This window comes from Oncorhynchus clarkii, chromosome 15 (assembly GCF_045791955.1).
Source record: "Oncorhynchus clarkii lewisi isolate Uvic-CL-2024 chromosome 15, UVic_Ocla_1.0, whole genome shotgun sequence".
In the NCBI taxonomy this organism is placed as follows: domain Eukaryota; kingdom Metazoa; phylum Chordata; class Actinopteri; order Salmoniformes; family Salmonidae; genus Oncorhynchus; species Oncorhynchus clarkii.
Window position 1 is genome coordinate 32,822,355 of NC_092161.1, and position 18,597 is coordinate 32,840,951.

Here is an 18,597-nt window from a genome sequence, read left to right on the forward strand (position 1 = left end):
CACCTACACAGTGCGCCCTACGCACACGCCCGCACACACACACACACGGCTCAGCTTCCCATAAGACACCTTGCGACAGACACTGAATCTAAAATGACTGTGTAAGTGGGTTCGTCATTCAGTTTTAATGTCGAGGAAAGGTTTTCTTTTCCTTGTCGGTAGCTAGGTTTCCATCCAATTGGCGACAGATTTCCATGCGAATATAATAAACAAAATCTGCATAAAAACCAAACGCGCATTTTCCCACCATTTGTGTTTCCATCAAATTGACGTGTTACGGATAACAGTATGTGCGTGATGAGGTAGTGTACATAAAAATACCCTTAGCAGTAAAATTCCCATGTACCGAATAAAAAATACATCACATTTTCAACTCTACTGATCGTTTTCTCACAAAAAAAAATGTTGTGTTATATAGCGATGTGCCCACTCTGGTATTGTCACTTGCGCTCTAGCCGCAGATACAATGCAGGTAAAACCATACATGATGTGATTATTATGGACAAAAATATAAGATAAGTTGTATTTGTCAAATGGCAGCCAAGCATCAATGATCATGTCACCAGAATAATATATTTATTGGACAGGAGCATCAAGCTCATCACCTTGCACTTTACCTTTCAAGTTCATCATAACTTATTTCATCTGTAGCCTAATAAACTGCATGCTTGAGTCATAGTGGAACGACCACCAAACGTGTAATCGCGTGACTCAAAGTTTACTTCGATTTGATGGTTATTATATATCAATAGTTGCGCATAAAAGCGTTTCCACCGACATTTCTCGCATAAATAATTTTACTGACAAAAAAATCCCATTGTTTTCGTAGATGTTTGGAAGGATTACCGACACATTTTCTATTTCCATCAGGCATGTCATGACATGTTTTATCCGACATGTACAGTTCTCGCATAAAAAGGTTCGACGGAAACCTGGTTACAAATGTGAAGAAAACATTTTGCGAATATTTACGCTCTGTACCAGCGAGGGCTTTCCAATAGGCATTTCAGAATAGCCTACGACTAAACAAATTTGTCAAATGTGAGAGAATATGTAGTTTATCTGGACTTGGATTAAAGTATTTTAACAGCATTCGTTTCCAGAGGTCAGACAGGATAGCGTTGCTGCGTTGATGAATAAAGAATTGCATTCCCATGCAATGAGCTATATCTGGGCTACATCTCACATATGGCTGTCCTAACTCATCTGCTTTTCCTATCATAGACTGTCGTGAGAAATTAGGGTTTACTTAGCTTAGAAAATAATAGCCTAAACGCAAGGTCACCGATTTGGCTCTTGGATAATGTATAGGCATATGGACACATTTCTAGTAGCATGATAAACAGCGTTTTTTGGCAGAAAATATGTATTTTTTGTCCATAGTAAACATAAATATATATATATAACACCACAAATATACAAATCAGATAAATATTGGCATATTCGTATTAGTTCTCTGTCGATGGCACAAAGAAAAGGGGCATTTGGTCACTTCTGAGTCCATAGTCTCATAGTCGCACGTGTGCCCTTGACCCAGATATCACTACAGGTCTTTTAATGACTGTATGTGTAAGGTGTGGGCTAGGGGGATGAAGGGGGAGTCCAACAGTCACCTTTACGTCAAGCATGCGATGTGGGCGTGAAGCAAAGCGAGAGATGGGGAGAAAGTGAAAAAAAGAGCCATCACCGCCCTCGCTTTACAAGGGGTGCACCATTTCACTCCTCTTCGCCACACTGTGAGTGTAACAGGCAACGGGAGAAAAAGCAAGAGTCTGTGAATGCTGCTGGAAGTTGATGGCTATGTGTGATGCCCAGACCTCAACATCGTTTTTCCTTCCAAGTTTTTAAGATCTGCATACGCCAATGGTTTTACCACACGTAGAATGGGATTAACTTGGTCCGGCAAATATATCTCACTGTTTCTTGCTGTTCAGTTAGGTGAGTGACTCTTTCACGGTCGATTAGTTATTGTTTTATATTTGACTCAACAATGATTAGCGAATTGTTAAGAATGAAAGCCAAACTATTTGCAGGGTGACATTTAAGGTCATTACTCTTGGACTGGAGGCAGCTCTGCAGATTGGTAATTTTTCAGAATTTAGCTCATTTTGATTTTGCAATTGGCTAATCTAGCGGAAATCGCACAGATCTGGCTCCAGGGCAAGATTCATAATGATAAATGTTAACCTGCAAACTATTTGTAATCAACTGTTCGATCGTTTCTTCCAGGAACAAGTCTGTATTTTTTTTTATTGCAATGAATGCATGAGATTAGTTTATTATCTGGCTATATACAATGGTATGCATGAGCTAATTTCGTCCAAAAATAATAGACATAACAAACAAAAGGCTATGTCACATTTCACGTTTTTTTTCCATTCGTTATAAAGGAGATTCTAAACAAAAAAAAATGATTTTAAACAAAAAATGTATTTTCTTTTTTAAATTCTAGAAGAATGCACCTGTAATTTCGATTGGAAACGTGTACGGGGACGTTCGCACGAATAGGCCAGTGTTTCGTTTGCATTGCGTAACGCAAACGCTGCCGAAGTAAGACAACTGCTCCTCAGAATCCTGTAGTGGCAAGGGATTTATAAATAATTCAGCAGCCGAGCCATTGAGAAAAAAGACTAAACATAAATGCTTTGACTTGACATGCTTTGTGAATGAAAATTTGAACTAAAAGACACGCAGCATCTAAAGACAAGCTCTTTCGAAATATGAGTGCCTAGCAGGTGCATCGTTTATTTTTTGTACATTGAGCATAGGTTAGCGATATGATAATTGTCTAATGTGAAATAGGATTTAGATCATTTTTCATTAACGAATATGACTATTAGACTATATTTGGTCTACGAACATAAAATGTCTTTAAAAATATAGTTTATTTTGATGAAGACGCTTTCTATTGGGCAAAAGAATGTAGGCGACTATAGAGAGAAAACAACTATATCTATGGGGCTATTTGGCCTAATCCATTTGGAGGATATATTTCGATTATAGCTATGGTGTCACGTTGTCCCGTAAAAATGTAGGCTAGCCATATCAATGTATTGCAGCGCTTATTTGAGATGTGGTATCGCTAACATTTAACATTAGCCTACGAAACGAGAACGTAATAGGCTATGGATAGTCGTTTTTATCATTTGGATATTAGGTGTTTTGTCTTTGACTGGGTCGTCCGCAGAGTTGGTCATTCTGAGGGTTTATTCTATGTTTATGTGCCGTGTACATTTTCTGCGGGTTAACGCGGCTTTACCTATATCTATAGTGTGGGTGTGACTGTTAGTAGTATTCAGGCTACTGTAGCTATATAGCTATCTATTGGAGCTGAAAGCTGAGGTAGCCTATATGATACATGTGAGAAACACGTGTGATAGATTCTCTAGGCAATGTCTTAATTTCACACATTTAGCTGAAATTGTCCTTAAAAGGAAAATGGGATAGAGGGCATAGTCATTTCAACCCTGTTATTGCACGTGTAAAAATAATTAGGGTACCACATTTTACAAGAGATTTTTCAAACAGGGTCTGTGCCAAGTGAGAGCGGCACACGTTGAAGTAATATATGGGGGCTATGTGTAATTTTACAATGCAAGTGCGATAATATCATCTCGCGAGTTGCCCCTTTGTAAAAATCCCTGCAAAAATCATTTGCAATCCGCTTGCTCGAGACGCAGTAACATTCATGAATTACTTGACCTTGTCAGAATCTATTACACATCTCCGCATAGCATATTTGGTGTCATTGGATTGCTTGTGGGCAACATCTTGATTCGATAGGGCATGATGGCAATGACAGTAGCCTCACATTTTTTAAAACGCAATTTAACGAATGATGCCTGTATTATCAACACATCACCCAGACCTAAATACCTATAACCGAGGTTGTTAGTATTTGCTCCTAATACTAGGCTATTCCAGGCTACACTGATGCATTTAAATGAAACAAGTCCATCGCTGTCGTTCCCTTATTATTTATTGATAAATAGCCTAACCGTGTAGCCTTCACGGTGCATTATTCTGCAACCAATCGACATGGGACAACATTGTAACAAAATCAATCGAGCAAATCTTTTGCTTAACGAACCAGAGATGCTTGGTGCGTCCCACCATTGACAACCTCAACATTGAGCACGAGGGGGTCAAACGGGTTGGATTTAAGGCGTGGACGTTTAGCAACAAACCCTGTCATTTTCTCTGTTCAACAAATTATAAACGGATAACGCCCCTAATAAGGTTGAATAAGCACAGACACAAATATTACTACAATTTACTATAGCGTACCACAAGCCCCCCCCACACACACACACACACACACACACTCACAAAAGCCATGCAGTGAGAAACACACCCCCTTTTCCATCTCGGCGGTGCATTACCTCATCCTCCTTTGTCGCTGTTGCACACATTTTCTGGGCTGGGATCACACAATGCCTTCTCCAAACAGATTGTATGATCAAATGCAGATGTACAATTGTTGGATATGTTAAAACTAGCATTATATTAGGCGAACATGTTTAGACATTTCTTGACAATACGTTATAGGGTTAAGTTTAAAACATTCCCATTTAAACTACCCACAAGGCTAAATTAAGAAAATACATGAATGAATGGACAAACTGGATCAAATGAAAACGAATCACCATGAAAATCAACTATTAATTTACCCTGTCATTATAAGGTTATATGCTATCGAATGTTGGAATGAAAAAAAAACATCCTAAAAAAATAATAAATCCACCCCCCCCCCCCCATTCCAGCTTATCTGCTACAGGCGGTGAGAGCGACAGGGAAATGTGATACCGTATTCAAAGGGTTCTCCAACTGCTTGCTGAAACTCGGGGAGAATATGGCCAACTATCCACAGGAGCTGGACGAGAAGGAAAATCTGCAGACCATCTGCATGTAAGTTGAATTCATTTTTTTTAAAGGGGGCGGGGTCATGCAGAATTTTATCAAATCCAAAAAGGGTCAGGCGCACTGCACCCCATATACTAAACCGGTTGGTGCCAGATGGCAGTAGAGCCCCCAGTTTAAATCGACAGCTCCATCATGAAAATCGCAGGCAGCAGGAGCACGTTAATAGGCTAGGCTACCCCCCCTATTCGCACTTCACTCCATAATTGCAATGAGATATACTATCGACGTGGCGTGGGGTTGAGGGGGTCAATATCAACAGCCTCGATTAGATTAGATACGGAGTCAGGATCAGGGGGAGCCACGCGCCACTGGGTGTCTCAATATGAATAAAACAATTAAGCAGTGGCTCCTTTGAAATGTATAGCCTTTGCGTGAATGGGATATTATAGCCACTGTTCTTACTATGTTAATGCAACTGTGCATGTGATTGGACGTTGGGGATGTGAGAATGAGGGATGGACGAGCATTCGTGCAGATTACTTTGGCTAGCTAGTTGATGCAAGACAGGCTGGTTGCATGAGTGTGTGTGTGTGTTTGTGTGTGTGGGGGGGATGTATTTATTTTCCCTTTTGTACTTTAACTATTTGCACATCGCGACAACACTGTCTATGGACATAATATGACATTTGAAATGTCTTTGTTCTTTTGGAACTTGTGTGAGTGTAATATTTGTTTATATTGTTTATTTCACTTTTGTATATCAATTTCACTTGATTTGGCAATGTAAACACATGTTTCCCATGCCAATAAAGCCCCTTGAATAGAATTGAGAGAGAGAGGAGAGCAATTGAAAAAGGGAGCGGTTAGATACAATCACGTGACTTTAGGGAATCTTTCTCAGAGTGTGTAGTTTACAACAAACGTGGTTTTCGTTTAGCCTTCAAGGGAGATGCTAATACTAGACTAGGCTATTCGACCGACTATAGATTACAATACAAAAATAGAATCAGATTCTTATTATTATTATTATTATGCATTTATTGGTGGAATTCTTTTTGGCCTTCTAATATTATTACAACTGTGTTGAAAGCAAACTCTTAGGCTATTCGAATATAGCACAGACAACCAATAAGGAGAGAAAACAAGTTGTCAACAGTAGGCTAACATAACGTAAAGCATTTCTTAATTGCTTTTACATTTGATTTGCAGATATTGGGATGACTTCCACTCATGTGCGACCACTGCGCTGGCGGATTGCCAAGAGGGAGCAACAGACCTATGGGAGAAGCTCAAAAAGGAGTCCAGAAACTTGGAGTTCCGAGGGAGCTTGTTTGAACTCTGTGGTGGGGGGAACGGGGCCTCCAAATCCACAGTTCCTCTTGGTCTCACGATGCTTCTAACGGCACTTTCAGCCTTAGTGACTTGGCTTGCATTTTAGCAGAAGAAAAAAAAGAAAAAAAAAGCGGGGAAAAAATTACAAAGAAGAAAAAAAGAAAACGAGTGCTAGCTATCCACACACAAAAAATACAAAACAAAAGACGTTTGAATTCATCTACACCCAAATGGATTTATAGGCTACTTCATCCGGAGAAGGCGACCTGATTTTGCAAGAGACATTGGCAGGCCGTCTTCTGGGACTGCTCCACCATATTTGTCTGACCTGGGGTCAACTACATTAAATATTTAGCAGGTGTTGAGTTGGAATGATAATGAAATTTTGATGGATCCTTGCCCGCATACAATCGTGGAATGGCATAGTATTAAAGTCGACAATGAATTATTTATATTAGTAGCCTTAGACTAGACATCCCTGTTATTTCAGGTGATTGCAGATTGCAAGCTGCTCATACTCTGTAGGCTAATGCGAGACATGCTTACCTCAACGAAATCAACAACAGAAAGGCAATTTGCTCCAGGTCGGTCTCCTATACTCACCATTTAGATATTTATTTAATTTGCCAAATTTATAATGTCGAGCCAAGTATAAATCGAAAAGGTTGTTTGTGGATCTGATATTTCTACTTTCATATGATGTCTATAACCATCACCCTAGGAAAAAATAAATATAAATAGCATAGTAATAAGAATGAAAAAAGAGATCTCAGGAATGACTACAGGCATTCAATGGTACAGTTTGATGGTTGGTTATTACGTAAAAATGATGGCAATACGATGACTTAAACTTGGCCAATGTAGCGAACGAAAACAATGGCTGAAGAGTGATATGACTGTTGCCATTCTATGTTAGCACATTACCATCCATTAATGAAGAAATATAGGCTACCCCTAGGCCTAGGGTATAACCTACATGAAACCATACATCCCAAAAGAACAGTAGCACGAGAATACTCAGAATGCGAAATCAATCGCTGGATGAAGCGACATTTTGCTAGCTTTTATTGATGTTGCCAAGGCATAGACCCGGTTTCACTGCCTTCAAAAATATGTGTATTATGTTTGTTTGTTTGTTTGTTTTGGGGATGTTGCATATAATACCTGACTATTCCAAATCATTTAAGTAAATAAGAGACTATGTATATCAAATGAATTTTGAAAAAAATTATAAGAGTCTACTTTATCCCAAACAGTTTAAAAAACAGATTGATTATTATCCAGGTATATAAAAAAAACAGATTGCTAAAATTATGAAGAATATTAAATAAAACAGTTAATGTTTGAAAATAAGTGTGTGCTTCTATTCTTAGTTATGCTCCCAAAATGTATACATTGGTGGTGTGTAAACGGCAAAGCTGATGATGACAGGTGTCTTTGGGTGTTGGGTCCATTCATGGCTTTGAAGCAATCATTTAGGATTCACACACACACACACACGCGCGCGCGCGCGCTTTTTGCATTATTAATAAGAAAGAGTCAGCCCTGCAAGAACTACAGCTTCGAGTATTGATTTGGGGAGGGGAGACACATCAACCGACCAACTATTGCTGTTTGTCTATCTGAGCAAAAGCGTTAAATCTGAAAGTGACTTGGCTAATGTGGGTTGGAAAAATAGCAACATTGAAACAGGCTACAGTATTTCGAATAAAAAAATCCTTCTGTCTCTCTCCGAAAAGCATCTTAATACACGGGTCCATTGCCGTGCAAAATATTACATGGAATCGAGAATAGGAGTGGCAGGTGACAGGTTTTTGCGTGGCATGAGCCCTAGTGTTAAAACAACACATTTAGCACGTGATTTTTTAAATATTGAGGCCTATATGTTAAAAAGTGGTAAAGAAATATGAAACATTCATTGGTAAAGCAAATAGGCTAAAAACATTGTTTGACGAATATTGCTTACATATAATCAGAATCGGATTTGTATTTCCTGTACCAAACGGAATACAGATTCGACTTCAAAAGCGTGCTCCTGCATTAATATGGATGAAAGTTTAATGAATGACCATCTCTCTTTCCAAGAAGAGAGATAAGCGTACAATCTGCCTCTATTTTCTATTTGTTTTCTTTAAATAATTTTTTATTTGCGCAAAACGATGACATTGCATACAGCCTTTGTTGGTTTGATTTTCTTATGGGTAGGGCCTATAACGTCAAGCCTATTACGTCATACGCTATCTCTCTCGAAATACTATAGTCTGCTTAATTTCGTCTCCATATTTTCTACTGGATAATAGCGTAATAACAAAACCACAAGCTCAAATATAAACATTTGAGCGGCTGTTATCGCCTCGGTGAGGTATATTCCTGAAATCCTCATGAACATGCATTCTATTCCGGAGCTTCTCCCTAGTTCTATTCAAGCTCACCGTTAACGAAGCACCGCCTGTTATAGCCTATGAAGAGGCAAATGTTGTGAAATGTCCTATGAGTAGTAGCCTAATACATATATTATTATAATGACGAAACCCCTATATCAGTACAATTTCAATACTGCATAAAAACAGCTTAATATATTTCTTCAAACGAAGCACGATACAATATTTGGTTAAAATTAAAAGTTGCATATTTCTTTTTGCATATTTAGGCTTATGAGTTGAAGAATTGAAGCAGGCTGAGTCACCATGGCAGGTGTTCGTTATTAAAGCATGACAGAAAATTAGACTATATCGAGCTTCTTCTTAATTCAAACTAGTCGACTGATGAAAAACAACACATATTCACATTTGATTGTCTTACATGGCACATGCTTACTACATACACTATGTAAAGTATACAAAAGTACACCCGTTACTGACGGGTATACAATCGAGCACACAGCCATGTAATCTCCATAGACAAACATTGGCAGTAGTATAGCTTTACTGAAGAGCTTAGTGACTTTAAATGTGGCACCGTCACAGGATGCCACCTTTCCAACAAATCTGTTTGACAAATATCTGCCCTGCTTGAGCTGCTCTGGTCAACTGTAAGTGCTTTTATTGCGAAGTGGAAACGTCTAGGAGCAACAACGGCTCAACTGCAAAGTGGTAGGCCACACAAGCTCACAGAACAGGACCACTGAGTGCTGAGGGGCGTAGCATGTAAAAATCATCTGTCCTCGGTTGCAAAACTCACTACCGAGTTCCAAACTGCCTCTGGAAGCAATGTCAGCACAATAACTGTTAGTTGGGAGCTTCATAAAATAGGTTTCCATTGCCGAGAAGCCGCACACAAGCCTAAGATCACCATGCGCAATGCCAAGCTGTGACTGGAGTGGTGTAAAGCTAGCTTACCTTTGGACTCTGGAACAGTGGAATCACGTTCTCTGGAGTGATGAATCACGCTTCACCATCTGGCAGTCTGACGGACAAATCTGGGTTTGGCGGATGCCAGAAGAACGCTACCTGCCAGAATTCATAGTACCAACTGTAAAGTTTGGTGGAGGAGGAATAATGGTCTGGGGCTATTTTTCATGGTCTGGCTAGGCTCATTAGTTCCAGTGAAGGGAAATCTTAATACTGCATGCAATGACATTCGAGATGATTCTGTGTTCCAACTTTGTGTCAACGGTTTGGAGAAGGCCCTTACCTGTTTCAGCATGACATTGCCCCGTGCACAAAGTGAGGTCCGTACAGAAATGGTTTGTCGAGATCGGTGTGGAAGAACTTGACTGCACTGGACAGAGCCCTGACCTCAACGCAATCGAACACCTTTGGGATGAATTGCAACGCCGACTGCGCGCCAGGCCTAATCGCCCAACATCAGTGCTCGACCTTACTAATGCTCTTGTGGCGCAATGGAAGCAAGTCCTTGCAGCAATGTTCCAACATCTAGTGGAAATCCTTCCCAGAAGAGTGGAAGCTGTTATTGCAGCAAAGGGGGGACCCACTTCATATTAATGCCCATGATTTTGGAATGAGATGTTCAACGAGCAGGTGTCCACATACCTTTGATCATGTAGTGTCTATCAGAATTAGCCTATATAGGCCTATACAATTTAATCAAAGTATAGGCCTATACTTCTCTAATGCATGTTTCTATCCACGTTTAATGCTAGGTCATTTTGTTTCTTCGGCTATTTTATATTTAAGCAATAAGGCCAGAGAGGGTGTGGTATATGGCCTATATACCACCTCTAAGTGCTGTTCTTAGGCACAAGGAAATAAGACACCCCCGAGGTGCCTTATTGCTATTATAAACTTGTTACCAAAGCAATTAAAGCAGTAAAAATAAATGATTTGTCATACCCGTGGTATACGGTCTGATATACCACGGCTTCAGCCAATCAGCATTCATGGCTCGAACCACACAGTTTATAATTGTCTGTGAATCATTCAATCAATCAAATGTATTTATAAAGCCCTTCTTACATCAGCTGATGTCACAAAGTGCTTTACAGAAACCCAGCCTAAAACCCCAAACAGCAAGCGTGTGCACATGAACCATGTGCAGTCAGAATACTAAGTAACCTATTCCTATTTGAACCATGTGATTTAATGCAAAAGTTAGCTTACCATATTCCAAGTTCAAAAAGAAAAAGCAACCAAAAAGATATGAAAGATTAGCAAGGGAAAAAATGTCCATGCACATCAAAAAAAGATAAAGAATAAGCTATTTATGTTTTCAAAAGATATAGTTCAACAAGATCAGAATATAATGCAGACTGAGGAATTTTGAAGAGCAAGAGGACGAATACCCATTTTGGTCACTTCAGCAAACAATTACATATTTCAAGTTGATGTTGGCAGACATCCAATGTACCTATGCCTGTGCCAGTCTCAATAAGATTCTGCCTCACCTTTCAAGGTCTCCTCTTACAAAGAGAGCCCTCTCACTGTATCAAAGTAGCATATTGCGGCCAACATGGCCTTAGGATCTTGCTTCAGCAATTAACTATTTACCACAAGTTGCATTGATGTACCCAGTAGAAGCTTCCTGTAGTAGTTTCTCTGAAGAACATCTGATCTTTGTTTGAACATGGTAGATAAGAATGGCAGGTTGTAGCAGCCAAAGTATTGAACATGGGAGAAGATATGGTTAAAAGCCCTGCTTTCCGTTTAGTACCTGTAGTCTTTAAGGACCCTGGACAGCTCTTAACCACCCAGTCCTGCTGTTCATTCAGCACCATGTACATGTAGGTCTAAGCCATAGAGATAGATAGAGGACACATCTTTATATCTGTTCCATTATAGCGTCTGTGACAGCATGTGCAGCACCATTGAGGCTACAAGCCATAGGAATCCCCACCTAGCTGATAACTTTGACTACTTTAAAATAGTGGAAGCGTGGTGGAACCCTCAATGGCCACAAGTGGCACTGCATCTCAGTGCAAGAGGCATCACTACAGTCCCTGGTTCGAATCCAGGCTGTATCACATCCGGCCGTGATTGTCCCATAGGGACCGCACAATTGGCCTAGCATCGTCCGGGTTTGGTAGGCCGTCATTGTAAATAAGAGTTTGTTCTTAACTGACTTACCTAGTTAAATAAAAATTCAAATAAATAAAATAAAAAATGGTGCTGACCATGCTAAAACGGCCTTTTGGCCACTAGAGGCTTCTATCATTCTTTATTGTCTTAGCCAATCGTTCAGTCAGTTAGGACCAAGCAGAGTTCCTACATTAACAAGCCAGGGATGGGCAACTCCAGGGCTGCATTCAGTACAAAAAAAACACAATAGAACGTTCAATTGAACGGAAACAGTGCTGTACTGAACGACCAGTTGAAAAAAAGGGAGGGGTTAGGTTTTGCGTTCAAAATGCACCACCATTTAAATACGTCACTCATTGCTTAAAGCCACAATGGAGGAAACGTATCTCAAAGTCCGTTCAAGAACGTACAAGAATGTTTTGGGAAAACGTGTCATTCAGTCCAAACCGTTCCGTTCCGCAAAGTAACAAACATTGATTCAACCTCAGTCCTCAGGGGCCTGTGAGGTGTCACACCACTTTTTCCCAATCCCTAGACTAAGCTAAGTGCATTCTAAACAGAAGATCCTGATTAGTTGATTATTGGAGTCAGGTGTGTTAGTTTGAGCTAGACAGTTCCTAGCCTTACTTGCCAAGCTTAGTGCAGAGCAACAACTACAACTCAATCTTAGCTCACAACACCGTCACTCTCCTGCAGTAGACGAGTCAGTAATAGGCCTGATAGAGAATGCAAGGGTCCTCACAGTAGACACTGATCCCTAAGATCAACAATGGCATGAGAACCTCTGCTAAGTTTGGTCTTTGCTCAGAAACGTATCCCAATACTCTTTTCCAAAACAGTAGAATCATCATAAAAAATATGACATTCAGATATAGTTTTTCAAAATACACAGTTGTCTGTTCTTAGAAAAGATTTAGGCTTGTATACATTCTCGGCAATGATATTGTACTATCATAGGTTACACAAACATACAGAAGCTGTACAAACTATGTAAAAAAATGTAAATGGTTTTATGGTTTGGGCCATAAAATAGCTTGGCATCATTGCAAAAATGAACTGGTGAAACCCTTTGGAGATCCTTACAGAGTTCACAGAAGAGGACATTGACATTACAGCAGAAACTGGGGGCAGTGAAGTACTGGTAATCCGTGTCTTAACACAAATTGATAGGTGTCAGCAATCATCTGTCACATAGTTTTCACCAATCCAGCCATGGCAGATCAGTGAATTCCTCCAGGACGAGAGGAAGGAACGACCTTCGAAAAGGGCCTGTTTCTTTTGGAATGCACCCCTTTCAAAGAACACAGGGAAATGACACTCACAAGAGAAAAAAAGCCTTCCTCTACAAACCTGCCAGTTCTGCGTATTGACTCTCACCAGAGAAACCATAACTGCCATTAATCATAGGGCTGGGACGATACCGGTATTGAGCTACTCGTTAGTATAGTGGCAAGGAAACAAAACAAAAAGCAGATTTAACTTCTTTAGGAGAACCCCCACTGCTGGAAACAAACATCATTATGTTGTCATCTAGATTTAAAAAAAATTTCAAGGTATATCACATAATATTTTACATACAGCAGGTTTTTAGAGGACCAAAGAGTTTGATCTGCTTCGTGTTTTCATTTTTCCCATGGAAAAAATATTGCGATATTGGTATCGTCGCAGCCCTAATTAATCATCTGTCACTTTTGGGGCTTTGTAGGGGGGATAGGAGCGAGAGAGTGAGAGCTAACATTTGTCCTCAACACAAAAGCTCCTGGCTGCTGGGGTGTGGGGAGTCGACTAATTACTTTATTAATCATAGGGCTGGGACGATACCGGTATTGAGATACTCGTTAGTATAGTGGCAAGGAAACAAAACACCAAGCAGATTTAACTTCTTTAAGGAGAACCCCCACTGCTGGAAACAAACATCATTACGTTGTCATCTAGAGTTACATTTTTTTTCAAGGTATATCGCATAATATTTTACATACAGCAGGTTTTTAAAGGACCAAAGACTTTGTTCTGCTTCGTGTTTTCATTTTGCCATGGAAAAAATATTGCGATACTGGTATCGTCGCAGCCCTAATTAATCGTCTGTCACTTTTGGGGCTTTGTAGGGGGGAGAGAGCGAGAGAGTGGGGGCTAGCATTTGTCCTCAACACAAAAGCTCCTGGCTGCTGAGGTGTGGGGAGTCGACTAATTACTTTATCACATTTTGTCTTCAGACAATAAATGAACAAATCAATGAAGCGAACATCTGTGGAGCACCTTGTAATAGCACATGTGCGTCCTTAGCAGATTTCACACTGGGAGAGAATAGGCTGGACAGCGAAGGTGTCATAGATATTTTTTTGGATGCCAGGTGTCAGTGTCAAGGGATGGGCTTCGACTCAAATATGTGATCAGCGGGACAATGAAAACCAGGGATCTATCCCAAATGGCACCAGATTTATAGTGCGCTTCTTTTGAAAAGGGCCCATAAGACTCTGTTAAAAAGTAGTGCACGAATAGGGTGCCATTCGGGACACTTTCTAAGGAATAAAATAATATTAGTTTGGAGGTAGGTACATTTCAAAGGATGTAGGACTAGAAGGTGCTATAGGACATCAGACATTCAGAATAAGAGAAAATGTCATCTTTTTTGACTTGATTTGGTAAGCAAACACATTGATCTAATATAAAAAGATTGAGGTGAGGATTTTTATATATGAACCTATTATTCCTCTTCTTGGTATGATACATCAATGTCTGACCAGAGGTCTCTCTCAACTGCACAAGTTTATAATCATATTTAATAAAGAACCTGGGTTGTGTTCCCACATCAAACAATTTGCAACAGAAAGCGAACATGAGTGATTATTACTGGAACAAACCCAGGTTGACCCTCCACTTTCTGCCTTCAGGTACATAATGTACACGACACTGATGACTCATAAACATTAGCGGTAGTTTAACCCTCCTTATTGAAACACATTTATTTCATACCAAGATGAACCAAGACAAACCCAATTGGAACATGTTGATGTGATGATTGATTGGTCAAGATAAAGACAAACGTAAAAGGGATCTATAATGCACAACATGTTATCCAATCTTAATTAGATATAATTTTATCATGGACATATTAAATTAATTAGGCTTATACTGTTTGCCCCCAAGCACTACTAGTTTTGTCTGGTGATCCATCAAGATGTCATTTTATCAGCAAGTTCTCTCAGTACTTTCCATTGCTGTTTTTTGACATAACATTTTGATTTGAGTATTGGCTGTATGTTTCGTAAATATAATTGTAATAATGGGGCGTTGAATCAGAAGCAGGTGCAGGTGAAACTTTTGAATAAAACAACAAAACCAAGAACACGCCACTAACATAAGGCAGACCACCGATACACAAGAACAATGCCAACTGGTGAGTGAACCTGGGAGAGTGACCTATAAAGGGAAGGAAATAATGAAGATAATGGAGTCCAGGTGGGAATCATAATGATTCACAGGTGCGCGTAATGATGAGTGCCAGGTGTGCGTAATGATGAATCCTAGGACCGGTGGTTAGTACTCTGGCAAAGTCGTACGCCGGAGGAACAGGAGCAGACGTGACAGTAACCCCCCCCTCTGACGTGCGGCTCCAGCCGCAGGACGACGCCGACCAGGGGGACGACCCCAAGGACGAGGAGCGGGTCTGTGGAAATCACGGATGATGTTGGGGTCCAGAATGTCCTCCACTGGAACCCAACACCGCTTCTCTGGGCCATACCCCTCCCAGTGCACAAGATACTGGAGCCGACCCCCACAACATCGGGAGTCCAGTAGGGATCTGGCAGAGTACGCCGGAGGGGAGGAGCAGGAGCAGATGTGACAATAATATTAATCAATTTATTAACTCATGAAATCACACAAATCCTTAGTTTCAGGTAAATTTATATATATTTTCTCACGGTTGTGGGGAAGTGTGCAATGAGGTATTTTATGAACAATATTCCTGTCCATATTGAGGATCCTTTTTGCACCCCCAGAAGCAAAATATCTATATTGCCTTTTTAACATATTAGTATATTTGACATGACTACAATTGTTTTGAGTAAAAAGAGCAGAAACACCCAAATAAAGAGAAACACCCAACTGCATTCGCCATCCACAGTCATAACAGACAACTCCTAATATCATGGCTGACTTAAGATGTGCTCGTCACATCCGCCCGGCGACTAACCTTCTCTGGCCAATCCTAATTGGATAAGAAATCCTCCCAATGTCCTGCCTGCTTGTCCTGAAAAGGTGAGTGTTTTGGAGATGATGTAGGTAGAATCCATAACCAAACCTTAGCCCACTTTTCAATTTTGTTCACGTCCCTCTTATCGGGTTGGGAAACTCCAACCTGAAATAAGGGACGTGTTCATTCAGCACCAAGTTAAGGGACTGACTGGTTGACATTACTTCAGCTGGTTAGAGGGGGTGAAGCTCATGTTCTGTTCTCATGTTCTGACATGTTAATTCTTGATTCTACTTGAGACGCATATGTCTCAAGTAGGCACCTGGAAATGCAAATGCGCTACGCTAAATGCTAAATGTACTCGTTAAAACTCAAACCTTGATCAAAATTCACAAGCAGGGTATTGAATTAAAGCTACACTCGTTGTGAACCTAGCCAACAAGTCAGATTTTTAAAATGCTTTTCGGCGAAAGCATGAGAAGCTATTATCTGATAGCATGCACCACCTCAAAATGCCTGAATGCGACGTAAACAAAGACTCTGATTATCCGACGCAGCACAAAACGCAGAAATAAAATATAAAACATTCATTACCTTTGACGAGCTTCTTTCTTGGCACTCCTATATGTCCCATAAACATCACTATTGGGTCTTTTTTTCGTTTAAATCGGTCCATATATACCCAAAATAGCTTTGTATGGAAGCTGTGTCATTCAGAAAAAAACAGTTTTTAAACGCTGCGTCATTTTTTAAAATTAAAAAAGTCGACGATAAACTTTCACAAAACACTTCGAAATCCTTTTGTAATCCAACTTTAGGTATTAGTAAACGTTTATAATCTATCAAAATGATTACAGGGCGATGTATATTCAATAGCTCCTCGTCTGCAAATCAATGGCTGCCAATGTCCACATTTACAGCGTCCTGGTGGAGACTGGAAGAAACGGAAGCCAGATAGTTGGATTTTCCAACAAAAAATTCAATTGAAAATGACGACAATGGCGACATCGTGAATTTGTATGAATTGCATGCAGGTCGATATTACATTTTGTCCTCTTTTAACAACCCATGAAAGTGACTTATGGAAATTATTTTTAGCTTTCAGAGAGCAGTTTTTCTTGCGTTTTTCAATGAAACACACAATCTGTTATAGTCACAGCCGTGATTTAACCAGTTTTAGAAACTTCAGAGTGTTTTCTATCCACACATACTAATCATATGCATATACTATATTCCTGGCATGAGTAGCAGGACGCTAAAAAGTTGCACGATTTTTAACAGAATGTTCGAAAAAGGAGGGGGTAGAAGTAAGAGGTTTTAACTGACTTTCCTAAATTTTTGTTTTCTGTTACAAATCATTTCAAAACGTTTTCATTATTAAATAAATAATGGAAACGTTTTGAAATTATTTGTAACGGAAAACAAAAATGTAGGAAAGTCAGTTAACATGTCAGAACATGAGAACAGAACATGAGCTTCACCCCCTCTAACCAGCTGAAGTAATGTCAACCAGTCAAACCTATCAACCTATCAACCTATCAACCTATCAGCCTTTTCTCTCAAAAGTGCCAACACGAGTCCACCGTTTTTATTTAATTTAACTAGGCAAGTCAGTTAAGAACAAATTCTTATTTTCAATGACGGCCTAGGAACAGTGGGTTAACTGCAGAACGACAGAGGGGTCAGTTTGGGGGTTTGAACTTGCAACCTTCCGGTTACTAGTCCAACTCTCTAACCACTAACCCTGCCGCCCCATTATGTGCCCTAATAAACATAAGCCACACAGGAATATATCTCCACAGCAAGACACGTCCCCTCAGTAAATTGCCAATGAGATTGTATTAAAAGCAAGCCAGCATCATGGGGTTCTCTGCCAGTGAAAAAATTACATTTTGACCTATTGAACATCAGTGGGGAGGCTCATCGTTGATTTCGGAGAGCGGGCGAGTGCACTGCGGTGGGCTTGATTAATGCTGAGCTCCCTCCCACTTCAAATATTTCCCTGAGTCATTAAGAATTGCACTTGTTAAAAGTGGAGTTTTCTGTCGACAATGAAACTTTCCCTCTCTCTGCCTATTACTAATTGACGAGGTCAATTCCACTTGTCTATAAGGATTCACTCAGGAGTCTAAAGATGTCTTTCCAGAGTTCTGAGTAAAGAGACACCTCTGTCATCCAAATGACGCCCTTGGAGTGTTAATCCTGCAGTGACTGATGTCTTTGTAATGTCTAATTGCTGCTGAAATAATTTTTAGATCATGAGGTATCAATCTCAAAGACTCAAACTACTTTGACTGAAAGGAGAACAAGGGGTTGTCAAAAATATCCCAAACGAACTTGATTGCAATAGTGCACAGTCATAGATTTACAGAGATTTTAGAGTTTATGTGAGCTTAAAGGGGTAGTTCACCCAAATTACAACATGATATATTGGTTTCCAGTCTACGGACTAAATGCTCATGTCTGTCCCATGACTTGAATGGGATTTGTGCTATTAATGCTAAAATATGAAAACGCTGCCAGGGAAACGAAACCAAAGCATGAATTGCTGTCATGCCTTGTCCATAGACTGCTTACAGGGTAAGGAAACCAATCCCAATGGGCGCACACTGGTTTAATCAACATTGTTTCCACGGCATTTCAATGAAATTACGTTGAACCAACGTGGAATAGACGTTGAATTGACGTCTGTGCCCAGTGAGATGTCATTTTGTAATTTGGGTGAATTATCCC

At 40.0% G+C, this 18,597-nt stretch overlaps 1 protein-coding gene across 1 annotated transcript; it reads left to right on the forward strand.

Annotated features, from left to right (window-relative positions):
• Nucleotides 1–1,748: 1,748 nt before the first annotated feature.
• Nucleotides 1,749–7,496, forward strand: LOC139366782 (neuritin 1a). The gene is made up of 3 exons (XM_071104487.1): nt 1,749–1,938; nt 4,764–4,908; nt 6,073–7,496. The coding sequence occupies exons 1-3, from the start codon at nt 1,884–1,886 to the stop codon at nt 6,299–6,301; spliced, it is 429 nt and encodes a 142-aa protein (XP_070960588.1). The 5' UTR covers nt 1,749–1,883; the 3' UTR covers nt 6,302–7,496.
• The last annotated feature ends 11,101 nt before the right edge of the window (nt 7,497–18,597 follow it).

Coding starts and splice junctions, on each gene's coding strand:
- LOC139366782 (XM_071104487.1), top strand. CDS start 1,884: ATGGGATTAACTTGGTCCGGCAAATATATCTCACTGTTTCTTGCTGTT. Junction 1,939..4,763: donor GTTTCTTGCTGTTCAGTTAG/GTGAGTGACTCT, acceptor CCCCCATTCCAG/CTTATCTGCTACAGGCGGTG. Junction 4,909..6,072: donor AATCTGCAGACCATCTGCAT/GTAAGTTGAATT, acceptor TTTGATTTGCAG/ATATTGGGATGACTTCCACT.